This window comes from Diadema setosum, chromosome 7 (assembly GCF_964275005.1).
Source record: "Diadema setosum chromosome 7, eeDiaSeto1, whole genome shotgun sequence".
NCBI lineage: Eukaryota > Metazoa > Echinodermata > Echinoidea > Diadematoida > Diadematidae > Diadema > Diadema setosum.
Genome location: NC_092691.1, coordinates 2,969,917 through 2,990,620, shown reverse-complemented (window position 1 = coordinate 2,990,620; position 20,704 = coordinate 2,969,917). Strand labels below are relative to the sequence as shown.

General features: G+C 38.3%; 1 protein-coding gene across 1 annotated transcript in view; it reads left to right on the top strand.

Moving 5' to 3' along the window:
• The first annotated feature begins 3,221 nt into the window (after positions 1-3,221).
• LOC140230779 (methyl-CpG-binding domain protein 2-like) overlaps positions 3,222-20,704 on the top strand; it is a 70,737-nt gene continuing 53,254 nt past the window's right edge. Inside the window, exons 1-4 of the mRNA XM_072310919.1 lie at positions 3,222-3,365; positions 8,578-8,878; positions 10,529-10,619; positions 14,196-14,293. Of these exons, the coding sequence (XP_072167020.1) occupies positions 3,238-3,365; positions 8,578-8,878; positions 10,529-10,619; positions 14,196-14,293 (618 nt within the window). The 5' untranslated portion in view covers positions 3,222-3,237. The remainder of the gene's footprint in view (positions 3,366-8,577; positions 8,879-10,528; positions 10,620-14,195; positions 14,294-20,704) is intronic.

Below are 20,704 nucleotides of genomic sequence, written 5' to 3'. Positions count from 1 at the left end.
AAGATGAGGTGATACCATAAACTTTCGCTTAACCTGATCATTCTGACCTATTAAGACTGTGCTACATTTGGCTACATTTGCACGCAATTAAACATCTTCTATTATCAATTGAAATTCACAGGAATTATCTCATTGACAATTTTGATAAACGACATCATACTTTCTGTAACAAGCATTACAGTGACCAACAAATACAATAGTCAATATCAAGAAAAAAAATCCCAAAATCTTCATGACTACAGAACGATGAGTCAACGAATCGACATTCAATTTCAGAGAGTCTCAATTGCACTTGATAAAAGAAGGAAGGATATTGATTAACTGATTGATATTGATTCTTGTCAGGTTAAAAAATCAATGCATCATTTTAATAGTTTGATAAATTTTCAGTGACTACTTAAAATCAATCGATTGACCTACTGACCAGTTGATTTATACAATGATAAAATTAAGTGGACACACTACAATCGGCCCAGTAAAACTGAGATTTCATAGTAGACACTAAAGATAATCGTGTTTCCTCCTTAATAGTAGGCCTAATTCTATCATAGCAGTCAATTCCAATCAATTACATGAAAAATATCTACAGTAAAAATGTATTCTATCATTCGCAGACAGATAGCTGTACAGAACCCTGAGAGTTTCCAAATAAAGATATAGTTCTATGATGTTGTTAGGATACGTGTATACGACGAAGCCACACTTCTCATTCGCATGCCAATACTTGCTGAACGACGAGACACTAGTATCGTTACATACGGCACTGTATTGGAATAGAAGGCTCTGCATTGTAGAGCACCGTAGCGCCCTCTCTAGTTGTCTGCTGGGTCATGCAAAGTGGACATTAACTGAGACTACAGATAATAGGTAACTTGTTGAGATAACTTGAGAGTACCGATTTTTATCGTAGCTCCTTTTCAGTCAAAATGTATACTGTGAACCCACAACGATACACCAAGTACTGACATTCCAAGAAACTTCACACTAAGTATACATGTTCAGCTGCAGGCCTATGTTCTATTTTCACAGTCTGAGTTTCCCTCGCCCAGCGTCTGCGGCTGGTTTTTTTGTTTTGTTTTTTTTGTTGGTTTTTTTTTTGTTTTTTTTTTTGGGGGGGGGGGGGTGGGGGTCATTGTTTCTTGGTTTTGCTTGGTTTTGCTCTTTTGATTATCATATATGTTCTCTGTCTAAAATAATTTATCCTCCTTACCACAAAAGAAAAAATAAAGACAAAGACACAAAAAAATGCAGAATGATGAGGAAGATGTTAATGATACTCAAAACAATACTTCAACTAAAGAAGAACAATCAAATGGTAATGATACTATTATAATCAATGTTACCGTTGAGTTTTATTTTTCAACAATCACTGGACACGGGAACTCTCCCTCTTGACTGGAGAAAAGCAAACATAGCCCCAATCTTTAAAAAAGGTTCCCCGAAAGACCCAACAAATTACCGACCAGTATCATTGACATGTACCTGCTGTAAACTGTAGCTTGAACACATAAGTGATAGCAATCTGATGCGTCACTTGTCTTCATATGACATCCTGGCAGACAACCAACATGCCTTTAGGAAAAACAGGTCATGTGAGTCTCAGCTCATCCTCACTATGAATGACCTATCCAAGAATATTGACAAAAAGAAAACAACGGACATGATAGCCTTGGATTTTTCCAAGGCTTTCGATGTTATCCCGCACTGCAGATTACTCATGAAACTGGATTACTACGGAATACGATCTGACACCAAGAACTGGATTGCAATTTTTCTAACTCAGAGACACCAACGTGTTTGTAATGGGCAATGTTCAGAGTGGAAACCCGTCCTCAGCGGAACTCCACAAGGAACCGTATTTGGTCCCCATCTTTTTCTTCTGTATATTAATGATATACACCACCAAGTCTCAAGTGTTACCAGATTATTTGCAGACGACTGCCTGATCTACAGAGAGGTTAACTCGACTGAGGATGAAGCAGCCCTCCAGTCTGACCTTAACACCATGACCAAGTGGTCGGAAACATGGGGAATGCATTTTAACCCAACTAAGTGTAAAACCATGCGAGTATCCAGAAAGACAACTCCGGGCAAACCGAACTATAGCTTACTTGGTGTCAAGCTTGAGGAGAAAGAAGAAATCCACTACTTAGAAATCTTCATCCAGAAAGATGTACAATGGAATAAACAATCCCAACATGCCTCTTCTAAAGCAATGAATACTCTTAATTTCATAAAGAGGAATTTTCATCACTGCTCCCCCTCTGTTAAGGAGAAATTGTACACTTCTTTGGTCCGACCACACTATTATTACTAAATTGGAATATGCTATAAAGGAATCCTGGGATCCATATACAGTAAAAAAAAAAAAAAAAAAAAAAAAAAAAAAAAAAAAAAAAAATCCATAAAACATCCAAGTTTTAGAAAACTGGACAGGCAGCAAGATTCGTATTTAATTCATACGGGAGGGATATAAGTGTGACTCATCTCCTCAGTAAACTAAACTGGATCTCTCTGAAAGACAGACGAGAGGCACATCGACTCACATGTCTGTACAAGATCCTCCCTGGCCACCTGGATATACAGTACAATAACATACTCAGAAACAAGTTCACAAGAGAAAGAGGGGGACATACCAAACAGTTTGTGATAGATCAAACTTCATCTGATGTCTACAAGTTTTCTTCTTTTTTTTTCCACGCACTGTAAAAGCATGGAACAACTTGGTTCCATCTACTATTTCCCAAAAGAAAGTTCAGACATGCTCTTTTTGAGGACCCTTCCTTCTTATCCTTTTTCTGAAAGTCCACCCTCTACGCAACCTCCAGTTAAAACTCCACAGAAGATGTTTGGGAGGTCTATTCATCCAAGATCCAAGATCGTTAGTTGCTATCTATCATTACACACACCACAGCAGCAATAATAACTCTTACCTTTACTACCACCAAAATCACTATGATAGTTTGCACGAAAGATAATTATTCTATTATTATAATTTCAGTCATCAATTTAGACAAATTCTATCAACAACGTTGATTAAACATTGTGGACTACGGTTTTGAAAAGTTCAAAAGCTTGCTTGACGCAGAATGATGGTCACACTGCGTTTTGCCGCCACTAGACGCTGCGCGTCGGTGGATGTAACAAAAGGACCTGTGAAAATAAGAAAAACTAAAGATAACGCCATCTTCGGCAGCATCTGTGATATTCCCGAACGAAGCATACGATAGGAGGATTATGGAAGACGAACGAGTAGATACCAAAGGAATGCAAGATTGCCCCGGTTTACCGGCAGGCTGGAAGAGAGAAGAAGTCATAAGAAAATCAGGGTTATCAGCTGGGAAAACCGATGTCTACTATTACAGGTAATCTGTTCGTTGCTTTTCGTTAAATACGATACGTTTTCATGCGGTAGTAAAATGCTTACGCGAACGTGCGGTAATGCATTGCTTGGTCCCACCTGTCTATATCGATGTAGGGCAATGTTTTCATATTTGTAAATTTTAACTCTCTTTGTGACTGTGTATTAAACGTTTTGATACTTCAGAAGATAAACTCTTGTTAGCTCTCAGTGATCGCTATACTAGGATGAGTTCAAGTGTCTTAAAGTCTTAATGAATTAATTTATGGTAGAATTAAGCAAAGATTTACAAAAAAAAATATTGGCATGTGTGTAACTTTCTGCAGATGTCGTGTTCAAAAGCAACTCCTCTCAAGTTTGTGCAACAATGTAAAGTTTACTGTTCCCCGTTCCCGTTATGTAGACCTTGCGTTTTTCATATAAAAATCAGATGTATGATCGAGGGTACCACCTATCGTCACCCCAAGGATCTGTAGCTTGTTTATTCCAAAAGTATAAAACAAATTCGCCTAATTCTTATCTCAAATATGCCATGAATACTGCAGTTTTGAATGTCATGACCGTCTCATTGATTCTGAATCTCCGTTTTAAAATAGCGCAATTTTAGTGCATGCGTTTCATTTTCTTCGCGCAGCTTAAAAGGGTACCTTACAATCGGCACCCCCTCCCTCCATAGGTAATACACGTGAATTTCACAGCCATGCGTCGTTACCGAGCGGATGTGTAATTGAAACGTGTTTAGTATGGTTCGTTAGTTTGTTTGTGAGTTTGATTTTCGTTTCTTCGTTTTTATTGTTTTCATAGCAAATGGCACTTAGGTCTTAATCCCACGCGTACATTTCGTTCTATATGCAAACAGCCATGATATGCAGGGTGCCGATGTCAAGGTACCCTGCCGATAGGTGGTACCCTTACCATACACCAAGCCATGCAATGAGATCAATTATCAGTAGATGATTGATACGTAATATACACATGAAAAGTGTTGAAATCAGCCGATTTTTTCGTTTTCTTGTAAAAAATCTTGCATTTTGATAACTTATCGCGTTTACGATTTTCCCATTGTAGTAGCTAGCGCCCTAGCGGCCGCTTGCGGCTTCGATTCGCCGATCATTGTAAGTAGAGAACTGAGCCAGCGCGCGGTGTCCGCGGGCAGTCGTAAATCCCACAACACCCATAGCGACTCCCGCGGCAGCAACTGCGAAGCTCTTCACAGGCTCCGATCGGGCAGCCAATTTCACTGAAATAGGCATTGCAAGGTCCATTTCATGTACAGGTATGTACCGTTCTTGCCACATGCGCTAACATGCGCTCGATAAATTTTCCTTTCAAAAAATCAGAAAACATTTCAATTTTGAAAAAAGTGAAGATCTAATCTAGATCTAGCATTAGTAACTCCTACAGGACATTGATTGAGCGCTTATGCAGTTTTGTGTGCCCTTTATTTTCATATTATCTCATATATTGACTGTAACAAACCAAAAACAAAGTAGAAATCTGCACCAAGGTTCAACCTTCCTCGCCAAAATTCAACCGCACACAAAGCATACGTTTTACACATTGCCGGTGGTCAAATTTTGGAAATTGGATGATGCTATGGGGCAAGTCCAAGCTATTTTGCACCAGTAACGCGTGGGACATCACAAGAAGATTTAGCCCTATATTGCACTGTTAAGATTGAAACTTCATATGTTGGGTTGCTTTTGATAGCTAGTAGGTATCTTCATTCAAAACAATAGAAATAATGAGAATCACGCGTTCAGTATTTAATTTATGCAAATTTATTCTCCAGTAACGCGTGGGACCACAAAAATTGTCCTTTTTTTCTTCTTTTACTTTTATCTCAATTATTGTGAAAATACTTGGTATACTATAGAATCATTACAAACATCTTTTCCTACAACAATTACTGTACCTGAAACAAAACATTTCAGAAAAAATCATGAAACTGTTTTCTCTCAAGGTCAATTATAGAAAGATAGGTATAGTAACGCGTGGGACAAGTAACGCGTGGGACATTTTTGTCACTATGAATATTGTGATGTGAATTGCACATTTGCTCAGAGAAACTTTAATATGGGGTACTAATTATCTAAATAGATGTATTTCTAATAAATTCTTGCAAATTCAAATGATTTAGACCCACCAAAACAATAGATATAATAAAAAATATGAAATGCCTGTGTTATCCTTTATTTTTTAACATTTGACTTTGAATGTGACCTTGAAAATAGCATGTAATGATCTTTTGTGAATTATTTATCCAAAGTGGAGTTTTTCACCAAATTTCAAGTCAGAATTCAGAAAATTACAAAAAATCCCTCAATAATGTACACATTTCCCATAGAAGACTAAGATTTAGTACACTTCCATTGACTTGTACACAAATCGTCCCACGCGTTACTAAATCTAATTGAAAATTGCAAGTATGAGATTTATCAGACTAACTTTTTATCTCTTGGATATGATTAGGTCCATTGTGAATTTGGTCTTTTGAAAGTTTCAGGTCAATTAAATCATTAACTTTTATGCAAATGAGAAATAATGACCTAAAAAAGTAACGCGTGGGACATGCTAATTTTGGCCCATCCCTCATTTGCATATTTAATCAGTTGAGAAACTGAAAATCACAGTCATGATAACTTGTTAGTCAGACTTAAGGTGACCATACTTATTTTCGTAAAAACTTGTAAAAATTAAAAGATATATTTTAAAATGCAGAATTTTTGAATGTCCCACGCGTTACTCTAAATTTTAATTTATGCAGATTAATTGATTTATTGCTGGTTATGCGGAAGGATTTTTACTTTTTCTTTTTGAAATTCATGTATTTTAACTTCTTAGCTTTAAAATGATACCAAGTTTATGTAGATTGACCCATTTTGAATTTTCAGTCTTGAGTGATCAAATAGCTTGGACTTGCCCTATGGTCAAATTATGGGGGGCTTGCTTTAAGCATTATACATCAATGCTTAATCCCCTTTTTCGCCTTTTTGGGCTTCCTGGTTTCAGAAGAAAAAAAAAAAGTATTTTGGCAGGAAAGGTGCAATAGCCGAAGAAACTGTTGACTCATGGACAGTAAGGCCCGAATTAACGAAGGTGGTACAATTGAAACCGTGGTTTAAACCATGGACAAAGACCACAGTTTTGTATGAGGCGCCAAGTGTCGCATGGACTATTTCGTTATGAAATCAGTCATTTCGTCGACAAAATGACGATTTCATTAAGGAAATGATCATTTTGTCAATGTAATGTTAACATTTCATCAACGAAATCAACGAAATGACTGATTTCGCAACAAAATAGGCCATGCAAAACAAGCAAAACTTTTCGAACCCTGCATATTTTCAGTGCTAGAGGCGAGGCAGTGCACAGCTGATATTCGATTAGATATATTCATTGAACAAAAAAATCCATATAAGTTGTGGTTTCAGTCCTGAAGATATTGCGTGATGTTAGTTCTATTTACATTATCTATCAGGAAGTAATGACCAAGAGTGTCTTTCATTTTTTCTGTTTTTATCTATTGACATCTAAACACAACTTGTACCCTTCACTGTTCAAGCAACAATGTAAATTTTTATGGCATCTCTACATCCTACCGTATGTTGTATATAGGCTGTAGAGAAAAAAAAACCCTTTTTTTCTGTTTTTGAATAATACACAGGACTAAATACCATGATTATTGTCATAACTATCATTATCATTATTATTTTTAGTATTGTTATTATTATTTTTAGTAGTAGTAATAGTAGTAGTATCATGATTGTATCCCCCGAACAGAGTTCGGAGGATACTATGGATTTGACCTCGTTGCGCCGCATCCGCGTCTGCCCGCCGCCGCCGCCGCCGCCGCCGCAGAGATTTCCTTGTGAGCACTCTACCAGCTGCGTTTCTTTTCCGATCATCTTCAAATTTGGCATGAAGGTGTATTATGGTTAGACGAAGACGCCTATTATTTTTGGTGATGGCGCCCTTGCTTGTTCCGTCTTTATACATGAAAAGGTAAATCCAATAGGGTCTGCTTGTGAGCGCTCTTCTGGCTGCAGTTCTTATTCGATCATCTTCAAATTTGGCATGAAGGTGTATTATGATAAGACAAAGATGCCTATGGTTTTTGATAATGGCGCCCTCGCTTGTTCCGTCTTATACAATGTACATGAAAAGGTAAATCCAATAGGGTCTGCTTGCGAGCGCTCTACTGGCTGCAGGTCTTCTTCGATCATCTTCAAATTTGGCATGAAGGTGTAATATGGTAAGACGAAGACGCATATTGTTTTTGGTGATGGCGCCCTCGCTTTTTCCGTCTTTATACATAAAAAGGTAAATTCAATAGGGTCTGCTTGTGAGCGCTCTACTGGCTGTAGTCCTTCAAATAGATCATCTTCAAATTTGGCATGAAGGTGTAATATGGTAAGACGAAGACGCATATTGTTTTTGGTGTGGGCGGAGACATCGTTGCCATGGTAACAAGAATTTTTGTGGAAATAGCAGAGATTTCCTTGTGAGCGCTCTACCGGCTGCGTTTCTTCTCCATGGGTATGATTGGGTGTTAGGTTCAAGGCAGACTAAAGATTTGGATTAGGGTAAGCGTTAAGCTTTACATGTATGTGCGCTTCAACACTAGGATTCCTTGCCGGAGCATTTGTCATGGAACCCGCTTTGTCAGTTAACAAAACAATAAAATATCAGAAGTGGAAACAAAACCAAAAAAGAAAAAGCAATCGTCTGCATTGATACTTGTTGTCACCTATTGCCATATCATACATTTTTATCCCAAATTCATCCAAATGGCAGACTGGAAGAGGGTTAGGTTTACAGTGCATCCAGATTACTCTATAATTGTATTCCCTCACAGGTACTACCAGAGGATACTTTAGATTCTGCAGAGTTACACTGCTGCATCATATTATTGTCATCAAATTTGGTACCCAGAGGCAAAATGTGGACAGGATCATTGTTGCCATGATAACTGTATTTATTTATGGAATTTCTGTGTGAGCTCTATATATTGCGATGATGTATGATGCTGTGGGTTCGGGGGATACATGTGCTCGGCTGCGCGACCTGCCGAGCGCCAATCTCTAGTTATTATTGTCATCATCATCATCATTGTCATCATTCAGATTTGCTTGTTTTATGGTTTGTATTGTTTAAGCATTTTGCCTCGTATGATTAAATGCCACATGATTATCACTAACATTATTTCCTCACAGCCCATGTGGGAAGAAGATACGCAGCAAGCCTCAACTGGCAAGGTTCATAGGAGATGCCATTGACCTGAGCTCCTTCGACTTTCGCACGGGAAAGCTGCTCTCGTCCGGGGTGAGGAAGAGCAAGAGGCTAAAGAACATCCACTTTGACTACAGCCGAGGCACCAAGCATGACGCCAGCCTTGTGCTCCCTATTCGACAGACGGCCTCCATTTTCAAGCAGCCCGTCACACTCAAGACCAACCATCTCAAGAACCGGACCAAGGCTGACCCCAAGCAGGACACGAAGGAAACCCCCAAACAGGTATGAGGGGATAGATGTGTATTATACAAGGATTACAGAGGAGTTGGAGTCTAGGTGTTCAAAAACAAACAAACCACAGATTCACAACCTGTCAAATGACTATTACAGGTAGTACAGCAATGCTTGACAGTAGATTGTGATTGTGTACATTAAAACCTGTATGCCACATCAGATCAGACCTTAGAGTACCAGTGCACACCATGCTTCTGTTGATTTCGATAGATAAAGTAAGATCAGGCAAAAGAGAATGGTTACATATCAAGAGCAGAAGAAGTTCTGGAAAAATGTTAAAGTTTGACAAGATTTTACTATAGGGAGCATTCTGTCGATTTCGATAGATAAAGTAAGATCAGGCAAAAGAGAATGGTTACATATCAAGAGCAGAAGAAGTTCTGGAAATTTTACTAGATTTTACTAAAGAGCATTCTACTAATCGCAGCCAGACATCCAAATGAAAAGAGAAGATTATACTTCTATCATTTCTTTTTAGCAGCTACTTCTCCCTTTCCCCCCAAAGTCATTTTTGCTTGATCACAACAAAAGTATGATGATGTGTACAACTTCTACTTCTTGATATCATGTCAAAGAACAAAGAAATTTTAGTGAAGATTTACTATCGTACTTGTCATCGCGAGGCTTGTGAGGTGATGACAACGTCAACTTCTCCAAATCTTATTCATATCATGGTTGAGATGAGTATCACTGTTTTGTGAAAATACGAAATGTCAGCAATCCATAACTTCACCATGTTGGGTGCGATTTTCATGGGACCATTACCGTTCCGTTTGTCAGATTTAACTCTGTGTAGTAAGAAGTCAACCTGCCCATGAGGGGAGTTGGATTTCGTGTAGGAGAGGAATATCCATGTGATACCAAAAAGGAAGCATGCTACGCATGTATGTTCTTCGGGAATACTAAACTCACAAGAGAGTTAGCCATGTCATCAAACCCAAAGACATACATTTTATCATGCGTCTATGGAGTAATGACAACATTTTCCATTTGATTCAGGTGATGCTTATTGAAAGGAGGTAATAGAAAAAAGAAAAGATGCTGATGACCCAAAGAAATAGACCACTCTTTTTTCACTCCTTCCCCTGATGTACAAAGTAGTGCCATTGTGCTCATAGGCAAGCAGTTATTTTGTCTGCTATTTTGTAATGAAAAGGTGGCATGGCTTGTTTATTATTCTTCTCTTTTGCATCACTGAGTGATCTCAACATAATTGATGTATTCCCTTGTGATTGCATCTATAGTTATGAAATATAGTTGTAGTTATGATGTAAAAGGATGAGCCAGTGTTTGCCCTGTGTGGAAAATGTGCTTCAAATTCATCTCTGGTTAGATAATGTATCACAGTGACACTCGAGTATGAATTTCATATTTTCTCTTTAAAAAAGAAGCATACAAAAATTCAAAGGCTTGTCATGAGGAGGTTGTACATTCAAGGTTGAGTGTGACCACTATCTTCCACTCAAAATTGACAAAGTCATTCATCCTTGCGTGTCCCTATCTGATGACTCCATTCAACTTGATCTGAGTTTAGAAGGGCAGATTCAGCCATGACTACAAGAGAACAAGTGAGGGAGACAGACTGTTTATTGATAATTTGGATTTTGGTGTTTTCTGTTTCCTTCTTCCTGACTGCAGCTATTCTGGGAGAAGAGGTTACAAGGCCTGAATGCCTGCGACATGACCAAAGAGATCCTGAAGTCCATGGAGCTACCAGATGGATTAATAAGTATGTTGGGTGGTATGTATGTATTTTTATATGTGTGCTCTTGTAAATAAAAATCTGCTGCGTAATGTAGCAAACATTCTCTGTCCATTGCCCATCATACCTGCTAGCTTGATTAAGCAATAATAAAGGATCTCCGATCACAGTAGTCTCGGACGGTACATTCTAGACTTGTCCAAGTTTTATTCAGAAATCACATCTAATTTCCATAGTATACAAATAATGAATTTTTATGAGTGCAATGGACAGAATATTTCATGAGGTGAAAGATGAAATGATCCATGGGGCGTAGCCAAGTTGAATCAATCAAAGATTTCATCTTTCACCGATTGAAGAATTCTGTCCATTGCATGAATGAAAAACATTTAATTATTGTTTTATATAATGCCTAAAATAGATCCTTGTCATTTGATATTTTATTAATATAGAAACGAGAGAATCTGAGATTGAGGGAGTATTCAGTGAGCCCTTTATGCTAATGCGCTGTCCCATACACATACTGCAAGCGCAAGTGTTTTACATGCGTAGTGTGTCGGTGTGCGTGCAGTGGAGCAAATCATATGGATCCAGGATTACACAGTAAATGGATCCATAATTGCACGGATGATGACGTCATAGGGAAATGGGCTGAATGATCAATGTCAAACAACCAATCAAATGACAAGGATCTATTTCGGCATTATGTAATCTGTTCCATGGTCCAGGTTGTAGCTAAATCTATATCCTCTCCCATGCAGAATGCCTGCCAGTCAGAATTTCTACCAACCTGCTGTTGGCTCTCATTTGGCTTAACACCTGTTGTTTTTCACTCAAGCACCTGTCTGTTGCTCTGAAATTTCATCACCGCATAGTAGTGCCAATTCCTTTTAGTTTCCATAGGTATATATCTTTCCAAAAAAAGAAAGGGTGGGGTGCTGCCAGGATACACTTTTCCTAGCGATGGAACTAAGACGTGCAGGGTCATGGGTCACAGCAGAGTTGTAATATTACCGGGAGCAAGAAGAATTATACACAGTGCACAAATGCTGATAATTGAGCGTCATTGTTTCTTGCTTTGAGTCCACCTCTCTTCAGGATATTTAATCTGCATATATGATAAGGGTTTATTTCTGTAGGGACATTGCAGGGAATCTGCAATAGAGTGTAGAAGTTTGTCCACTAGTGGCTCTGCTCGAGTAGCATCCTATAACGTTGCTGGTCATTTGGTTCAAGATCAGCAAGCTAGAGAATTTTTGTCCAATGCAGACAGATCCACATATGCAATGGACTCTGCCTGTGAATGATGTACGTAATAAAATTGTGTGATCGTATAGGGCTTGACATAATTCCTTATATTATAAAAAATTGTAATTGTGCAAGTGAATATCAAAACAACTGCCACATGTGGTGCGCTTTGAAATTGGGTTTTGAAGGTGTTTACAGGGAATAATGTATGTGTACTCGCTGCAAAATGATATCATAGTGGGTAGATTTCACTGTTGTACAAGAATTGCTTTCTTCACATTTCCTCTTAAAGTGATTGCAATTAAGGGTGTGTCTGTCATAACTGTGTTAAATGTATACTCGCAGAAACTGAAAATTAAGCAGTTCCTAAATGTAACCCAAAGATATGATAATAGGACCTTCAGACTGGTAAGGATGACATTTATGTGTTGCTTCTAACTGCATGATACATTAATGGACATTAGTGTGGACATAGGAATTATGGGAATCCATGAGAATGGACAAGGCATTATCTACTTCAAAGTAGAGTGTGTCTGAGACTACTTTGAAATTTGTGTTCAATGAAAGTTATTAATGTCAAACCAATATCAGCACTTCTGCCCAACTTTCACTGAGTACTTTGACCCCAAAGGTCATTTGTAAAGTTGTCACAAATGTCAGCGAGACCTCAGCTTGTTTATAGTGAAAGTATGGTAACTCACATGAGGCGTATCAGTATACATGTACAGCCAATCAAGTGGTACAAAGACATTTGACCATTTGACAGCAGGACTTTTGAAACCAAATAAAAACAAACAAACAAAGCAAACAAAAGCAAATATATATCTGTACAGCTATGCTGTGCACCTGCTAGGTTCATGAGAAAGTATGCCAAGTGTGTTTTGTGAAGAGAAACAAAGTTTGAACATAAATAACAAAATGATTTGGAATGGTGTTGTATCAATGGCACTATGATAAGACAGGAAATGTCCCCTTCCATAGTAAAGAAACCACATTGCTCCTCAGAAGAAAAATGAATCTTATTTGGACATTCAGGTAAGAGGGGGGGGGGGGGGAGAGTGAAATATTGCACCTGTCCTATCTAAGATGCAGGTATAAAGTATACCCAATAGATAAACTTCAAAGTATGAGATACCTTTGTTTGCTTGATCATGTTTTCAGCTGAAACATGATAAGACTTTGCATTCCACTGATTTAAAGACTGACAGTCACACATACAACTGTGTATTTCTTGCACGGCCATACTTGTTCACTTGTTAACACTTAGTAGGACACAGGAGTATGTATCTGTGCAAAGCCAGTGGGGTATAACAATTCATTTACTGTTAGTTTCTGAGTGCCCAAACCTGATGCGAAGCTTGCTCGGTTGGATCCTGAACATTGTACAAGTACATCTCGAGTGCTAATGTCATAATTCCTGCTTTATACACAGCACACACACAGCAGAAGAACCTTGCTCGTCTGGAGTTGATCGTTACAGCTTAGCGTACACTTCTGTCTTCATTACATATTTGCTGACAGCACTTTTATTCTAGCAGGTCTGCGTCAGCTGTAGTTTTTTAATGTGCAGTAATGGGCAGCGAACCAAGATCGAATGAATCTAAGAACCACTATCTGACAACAAACTCCCTTTAAATTCAGGTCCATCAGGGATGTGCTTAAATCTACCTCCTCTACCCATTTCTTTCTTTCTCTCTCTCTCTCCAACCTATCTACCTATCTCTGTTTTGCAACTTCATATTTTCACTCTTCTTTTTCCACATTCTCCTTCATTCCTTGTTTTACTTCTGTGTAGACTAATGTTATCAAAGATGTTCAGTGCTGATGCCATTTGTGTATGGAATATTTTAATAGTACACTGTATATTAAGTACATATTTTTATTTGGATTTTCTTTTCAGAATTCTTTCTTGAGTCATTAAAGGTAATGCTGTTGTCTATTTATGATGAGAGATTTTGACACTTTCTTGGATTTTTGAAATATGTCGATGTAAGGCAATTTGTCAACCAGTTGCAATATTTCAATATGTTATGCTCCTCCTAAATTCGGACAATTTTCAATTTTTTTCTCTTTTTCTTTAACCCGTTGAGGACGGACTGATTTTGCTACAACACACATTTCCCATAGACTCCTGCCTGAGTATACTTGGGACTCGACCTCAACGGGTTGATAGCAACATGAGAAACCTGTGGAGTTATCATCCCTTTTTATAATTAAATTTATTAGAGGGATTGAGGATTTACATCATAGTTTTGAAATAATTGTGATGTATCTGGATCTATCAACTTCATACTTATACATTGTTTGGTGTTTTTGATTGGTTGTTGTTGTTGTTTTTTCTGGGACTGTTTGCAGGTGTCGGGCCAGGCCTTACCAAGGACAGTTTAATCCAGAGTCTTGCATCAAGCCTACACCTGAGTTCACAGCCGATTCTCGGTCAGACTGGATCCCAGGTGAGTCCATATCAGCATCAGATTTCAGGAGGCGTATCTCTCGAGAACTTAGAGGAATTCTTTGCCTCTATGATAACAGCATCCGTAATTAATCAGGGTGGTGTGTGCGTGTAAGAGTGTCCATTCTATTCAGTTCCCAGGGCAATGATGTGCACCTGTTGTTTTAAAGGGATTCTCACTTGTTTTTTACCAATCAAACAGAGAAAAACAACTTTAGCTATTAAAGTGTACATACATTACCTGGCTGAAATATACCAGATCCTCTGATCCTTTTGAATAGAATTGTTTCAATTAATGCTAAAATTATGATTCTCATCTTGGTTTACCCTTAAAGGGATCATATAGTTTGGTTGAGACCTAACTTCAGGTTTCTAACATTCTTTGGTGAGATAGCAAGAAACCTCTTATGAAATATGAAAGAGCATGTGATTCCACAAGGAATTCACCATTTATTTGATGAAAATTGGTTTAGAAATGGCTGAGATATCCAAAACAGAGTGATCCTAATAAAAGGTGGGACTCAACTTTTATTACAGTTTCTTTGTTCTATTTTGTTTTTTCAAAACCGATTTTCATCAAATAAACTTTGAATTCCTCTTAGAATGATAATTATGCTCTGCTATTTCATGAGTGATTTCTTGATATCTAGCAAAAAGTTAAAAGCCCAATCCTCATCTCTGCCAATACTATACCATCCCTTTAAAGTGACTATATTCTCAGTTGTAACATGCCAAGCTATTTCAAGAACATTCGGCTACCCCCCCCCCCCAAAAAAAAACAACAACAACAACATCAGCAACAAAAAGACCATCATGCAGTTGGACAACCCACTCAGGCACAACAATGTCTTAGTCCCTCTCAAAAACCATGATGATACCACATGGCGGTGGAGGGGGGGGGGGGGATTATGTAATCTCTAGTCATGTAATCTCTTGTCGGTGACAGCTAGTTTCAAGACTTTTTATGGTACCAGGTAGCTGGTGCAGAATGGATGCACCAGTGGGCAGATATCTCAAAGTGTGAGTTAAGATCACTGTGAAAGCAGTGGTTCTTCACAAGTATGGTGGTCTTCTACACTTTGCTTGATTTCCTGTAGATGGTTGGATTGTTCTGTTGAAATTTCAGGATTCATTTATTAATGCTTATGGACTGGTGTAAATCAGGGCAATCTTTAAATTTGTTGCCCCTTCTCAAATGGGCAGTGCTAAATCACAAGAGCCCCTGTCGCCCTCTGTGAAACTATGTGTAGTTTACTTCCTGTTCACTTTGAGGATCTTGAGCATGCAGTCACACTACTGACAAAATTATGCGTAGTTTGAGTGATGCGAAAACTACCATATTTTTAGTCTCTAATAACACGCACGCTCCACAAGGGCAAAAAAAATAACAAAACAAAACAAAACATGTTGCTCTCCCTGAATCCTTGAATATTACTGTAAAAGTGGTTTTTTCACAGTGGTTTTATTTTCGCGCTTTGAGGTTGACCCGCGAATTTAACATCACGCGAAAATGTTTTGAAAAGTTTCACGAAATTAACCACGCAAGGAAATGTTTTGAACTCGCCGCTTGTTACAATGCTATTGCGCACATGCACACACGAAGATTCTGCGCATTGAGTGTATTGATTGAGAGACGGGATTTCAGGTAAGCCTGCATTTGATTTTAATTTCTATTTAATGAATAAAAGAATAATTGGATTATAGTTTGGGCTTTCATGTGTAAAATAAAACAGTTTTTGCCGACAGCAAATTTAAACACATGAGAAAAAGTCGGCATCGATGGAAACCACGAAAATATCTGTACGCGAAAGAAACCACTTTTACAGTAAATAAGACGCAGGCAACAGCAAGCAAAATAATGTGCAATATGCATCAACAACACGTAACACATCTCATCAAGTGGCAAACTTCTCTTGAAGTTTCAGCTGTGTTTGGTCACACTGCACAAGATTATGTATAGTTTTGCAAGAAGTGAGAAACTTTCCAAGTGCATGCAGGAAATTTTGCAGAAAATTTTGCTGGTAACTTCGTTAGAAGTTTTCTGTCACATTGCCCAAACTTCGCGAAGCAAAATACTAGGTAGTGAATAAGCACAGTTTCGCATAGGATGACTGTGGGTTATGTCGTGTGCACACGTGTCAAGACGTGAATATAGCAACACCACCGTCCCTCATCCAGTTTCCAGGCAGTTAATTTACCCTTTTATATACCCGAATCTAAAGAGTGTAGTACACATGGTTGCACCATACAACTTGACTGTCGCGCTTCAGATTACTGTGAACGTGGAAATAATTGAGGTACATTAATTTTCATATATTTCGCACTACTTATGGCTCACGTGAATTCTACAATATGCGAAAATATCTTCACAGTTTTCTCTACAAATTAGGAAATGGGTTGAATTGTGTGCTTCATCAGTGGTGCCTCCCTGGTGCGTGTGTGTGTGTGTGTGTGTGTGTGTGTGCACATGTGCCATAGTACTATACACATGTATTAGTATTGATTTTGAGTGCACATGTGTTTGCAGTAGTTTTTGTGCAGGCCATATACTGTATACGCCATATATTTTGCGAGTCTAAATTTTCGCGAATCGGGACTTCACGACAATTTCGCGAGTAGTTAAATTCGCGATCGTGGAGTCTTGTACTGAACAGAGAAATTTATACGCGTTCGTCACATTCACATTGGCATTAGAGTCAGTATTTTCGCATGTTTTTAATTTCGCGAATAGCAGCTGACTCGCGAAATTCGCGAAATATTCGGCGTATACAGTATTCAAATGGCTCAAGCAGTACAACAATTCCATACAGGGCAATGTCAAATCAAAATCTGTCTTAGTCTATTTCTGTGAATTGGATGAAAACATACAGGTAAGCACTTGTGCAGTGTGAAGTAAAAAAAAACAAACCCGCAAATATGTTTGTCTATTTAAATAAAGAAAGAAAGAAATAATAAATAAATAAATATATAAAGTAAGTAAGTAAGTAAGATTAAAAAAAAAAAAAATGAAATGATGTTTACAGTACAGAATTTAGCAAGCACACACGAGAGAAAGTACCCAACAAAGATTACTGACAGTGATCTAAGTGTGATCTTAGCATACCCCATTATTTGCTGGACCTTGATGGCTCCTGTATAGCAAATGGCTGTTAGAGAGTCTTGTAGGGAACCAGTTTAACATGCTGGTGTAAGAGATATTTCCTGGATGTATCCAAATTTCCCCAGAAGAACCAAGATTTGTGAATCAGATGACAATACTGTCATTTCAACTACAGTGTCATACCTGTGAGGAATGTTTATCTTTTGCTTTAACTGCTCCAGATCTGTTGCTTTGATTGAAATATTTTCCTTCTAAGCAATTGTCTGGTTGAGGTTAATTATACCCCCGCCAAACGAAGTTTGAAGGGGGTATATAGGAATCAGCGGACGGTCGGGCGGTCGGGCGGTCGGTCCGTTGCAAATCTTGCGTCGCGAACTACTTCCTCAGTTTTCAACCGATTCCCATAAAACTTGGCACAGATGTGTGCCTTGGGTTGTAGATGTGCAAGACATATATTTTGACAGTACCCAAAAGTACGTTGTCATGGTAACGGCATATTATGGGCAAAAATGGGTACAAATCTTGCGTCGCGAACTCCTCCCACAGTTTTTGATCAATTTTTATGAAATTAGGTACAGATGTTCATCTGAATATGTTAATGTGCAAGACACATATTTCCGCAGTGGCAAAAAGTGCGTTGCCATGGTAACGGCATGTTATTGGTAAAATATAGGGCAAAATGCTTCATGGCAAAACTGCTTCATCAGTGTTCTTCCAATTCTCATGGAATTCATATTGAATGTTTGTCTTAGGATATAGGTCAGCATGACACATTTCTTGACAGTGACAAAAAGTATGTTGCCATGGTAACAGCTCACATATTATGAGCTAAAATGATGGAAAATTTTGTGTTGCAAACTACTTCCTCAGTTTTTGCCCAATTTCCATGAAACTTGGTACAGATGTGTGCCTTTGGTTGTAGATGTGCAAGACGCATTTTTCGACAGTACCCGAAAGTACGTTGCCATGGTAACGGCATATTAATGGCAGAAGATCAAGGAAAGATCTTGCGGATTTAACTTCTTCCTCAGTTTTTTGACCAAAGCTTATGAAATGTTGTTTGGCGGGGGTATAACCAGTCGCTGTAGCGACATTTCTAGTTTCTCCCGTAAGATGTACTTGCCCTCAGATAATAAAAATATCACACCATTATATTCTCTGTGTTATTATCAACCTCTTGAAAACTCTTGTTCTCAGTCACATGACGTCGAATCTGGGATACTACATATTTCTTCCCTTCATTCCTCACCACGACAATGTTTTGTGCCAAAGGTTTACAATTTCGTCTTCAATGATAATTCTGTGGGAATTTGTAGGGTGTGCCAATGTAGGCTAGTTTCTGCAGAGTCTAGTTGATTTTGTGAGCTCACAGCAAGAATGTGACACAGCTTACACTTCATTGGCAAGTAGCCAAATGATCCATTACACCAGCCATAATGCAAGTGTCTTTCTGGACCCAGTGCATATTTTTGGCTGTTATGATGAAATGTCAGTGGATAAGACGACAGACATTCAATCATAAGGTCCCTGGTTCAGGTCCCCTGGCTGCAGCGGGTTTGTGCCCCTACGCAAGTTACTTTTTCCTCATTGCCTAGTATTTCAGCAGGGGCTCAGAGCTGTCGGATGTGTGCTTACATGCTCACAAGCATTCCTTAGTGACCACATTAAACAAATCAATTCAATTCAATATGAGTCCAGAAAGGGGTGACATTTCTTCATATTGTGAAAGTGTCAATGCCTTTATTTTTTTCATTTCTTTTCTCAAAATAAATGTGTTACGTGTAACTGAATGATAATGAAATAATGAAGAATGGAAACACGTTAAGCAAGACAGTAGGAGCACTGAGTACATCGGATGAGGCTCTTCATTCATGAATAGGGACATTCTTTGCCAAGAAGTTTTAACTTTCAAGTCCCTCTTGCCTCATGTGTACAAAGTGGGAACCAAGCAATGCTGCAGGGTAATACTGTATACGGCATATATTTCACGAGTCTAAATTTTCGCGAATCAGGAATTCCCAGCAACTTTGCCAGTGGTTAAATTCGCGATCGTGGAGTCCTGTACTGAACGGAGAAAATCACATGCGTACGTCACATTCACATCAGGATTGGTGTCAATTTTTTGCGTGTCTTTGATTTTGCGAATAGCACCTGACTCGCGAAATTCGCGAAAATAAAAACCTCACGAAATATTTGGCGTATTCAGTAGTAGTTAGGCCTCTTCTAAGGAGCAGTGGTAATACTGAAGAGTCTACCATGAGTGAAAGGACCAGTACCACCTCTTCTTCTCATCTGTTTTCTCTCCCTTCCCCCTCCTCCTCATCCTTCTCTCTTCTAATCATCTTCTTCTTTTTTTTTACAGAGAAAAAAAAACCCTGGATGGTTATATTTACCATTTGCAGATGAAACAAAAACCCAGCTGTAGTGTTTCAAAATAGTTCTAAAATGTGAGTTAGGGATAGAAACAACCAATGTAAAGCTGTTAATCAGTATAATCATTGTTAAGTATTGTTAGATATACAAAATGTGAACAATAGTTATGATAAAATTGTTAGTGATGATGATGAAACAGCATTTTTATAATGTCATTTATCTGTAGAAACATTCAAAGGGGCCCAGCTCCCACAATGTGTCACACATCATTCACAAAGTTGCTGGAAAAAATAAATCTTCCATTCAGACTGAAGGTATTGAGGCTGTTGCAATTCCGAAGTGGGACTGGTTTATTGAGAAAAAATAGTGCTTTATTACAAAATTTTTATATGGTAAGATATTTTGTGGTACAACTGACTGACACATACAGTGTATTGCATCAAATGTGATAAACTTGAACACTGCTCTCAATGGTAAACAGTACCTTTAAAAAAATCAGGCTAAATTCAGTGCCAACTCAGACTATACATTAATTATGTACAAGTATAGGATGAAAATGTTCATCATAGGGTAGAAGAAATGCATGGTTTTCTTGAAAGATTATGCCAGGAGAAAGAGCTAGTGCTATGCAAACTCTGTCATAATATCATGGAATCATTCACAATAGAGCCACTTCACTACCGTCAATCTCTTGCCTCAAATTTTGGTGGAATAGCGCCATCTCTTGTCCAAGTCTTGTTTATTCTGTTTCTTCTTCCCTCTCCATGAGGAGGGTTAGCCAGCTTGGAAAGGCAGAGTACAAGCATGATTGAACATAATAGAGGGTATATGCTGTGAAATTTGAGATGGCTATCACCAGGTTTCTGGACAGTGTCTGACAATGTCAATTCCTCATAGAATGGAAAGGGCAAGGACTTCTTTCTTTCTTTCTTTCTTTCT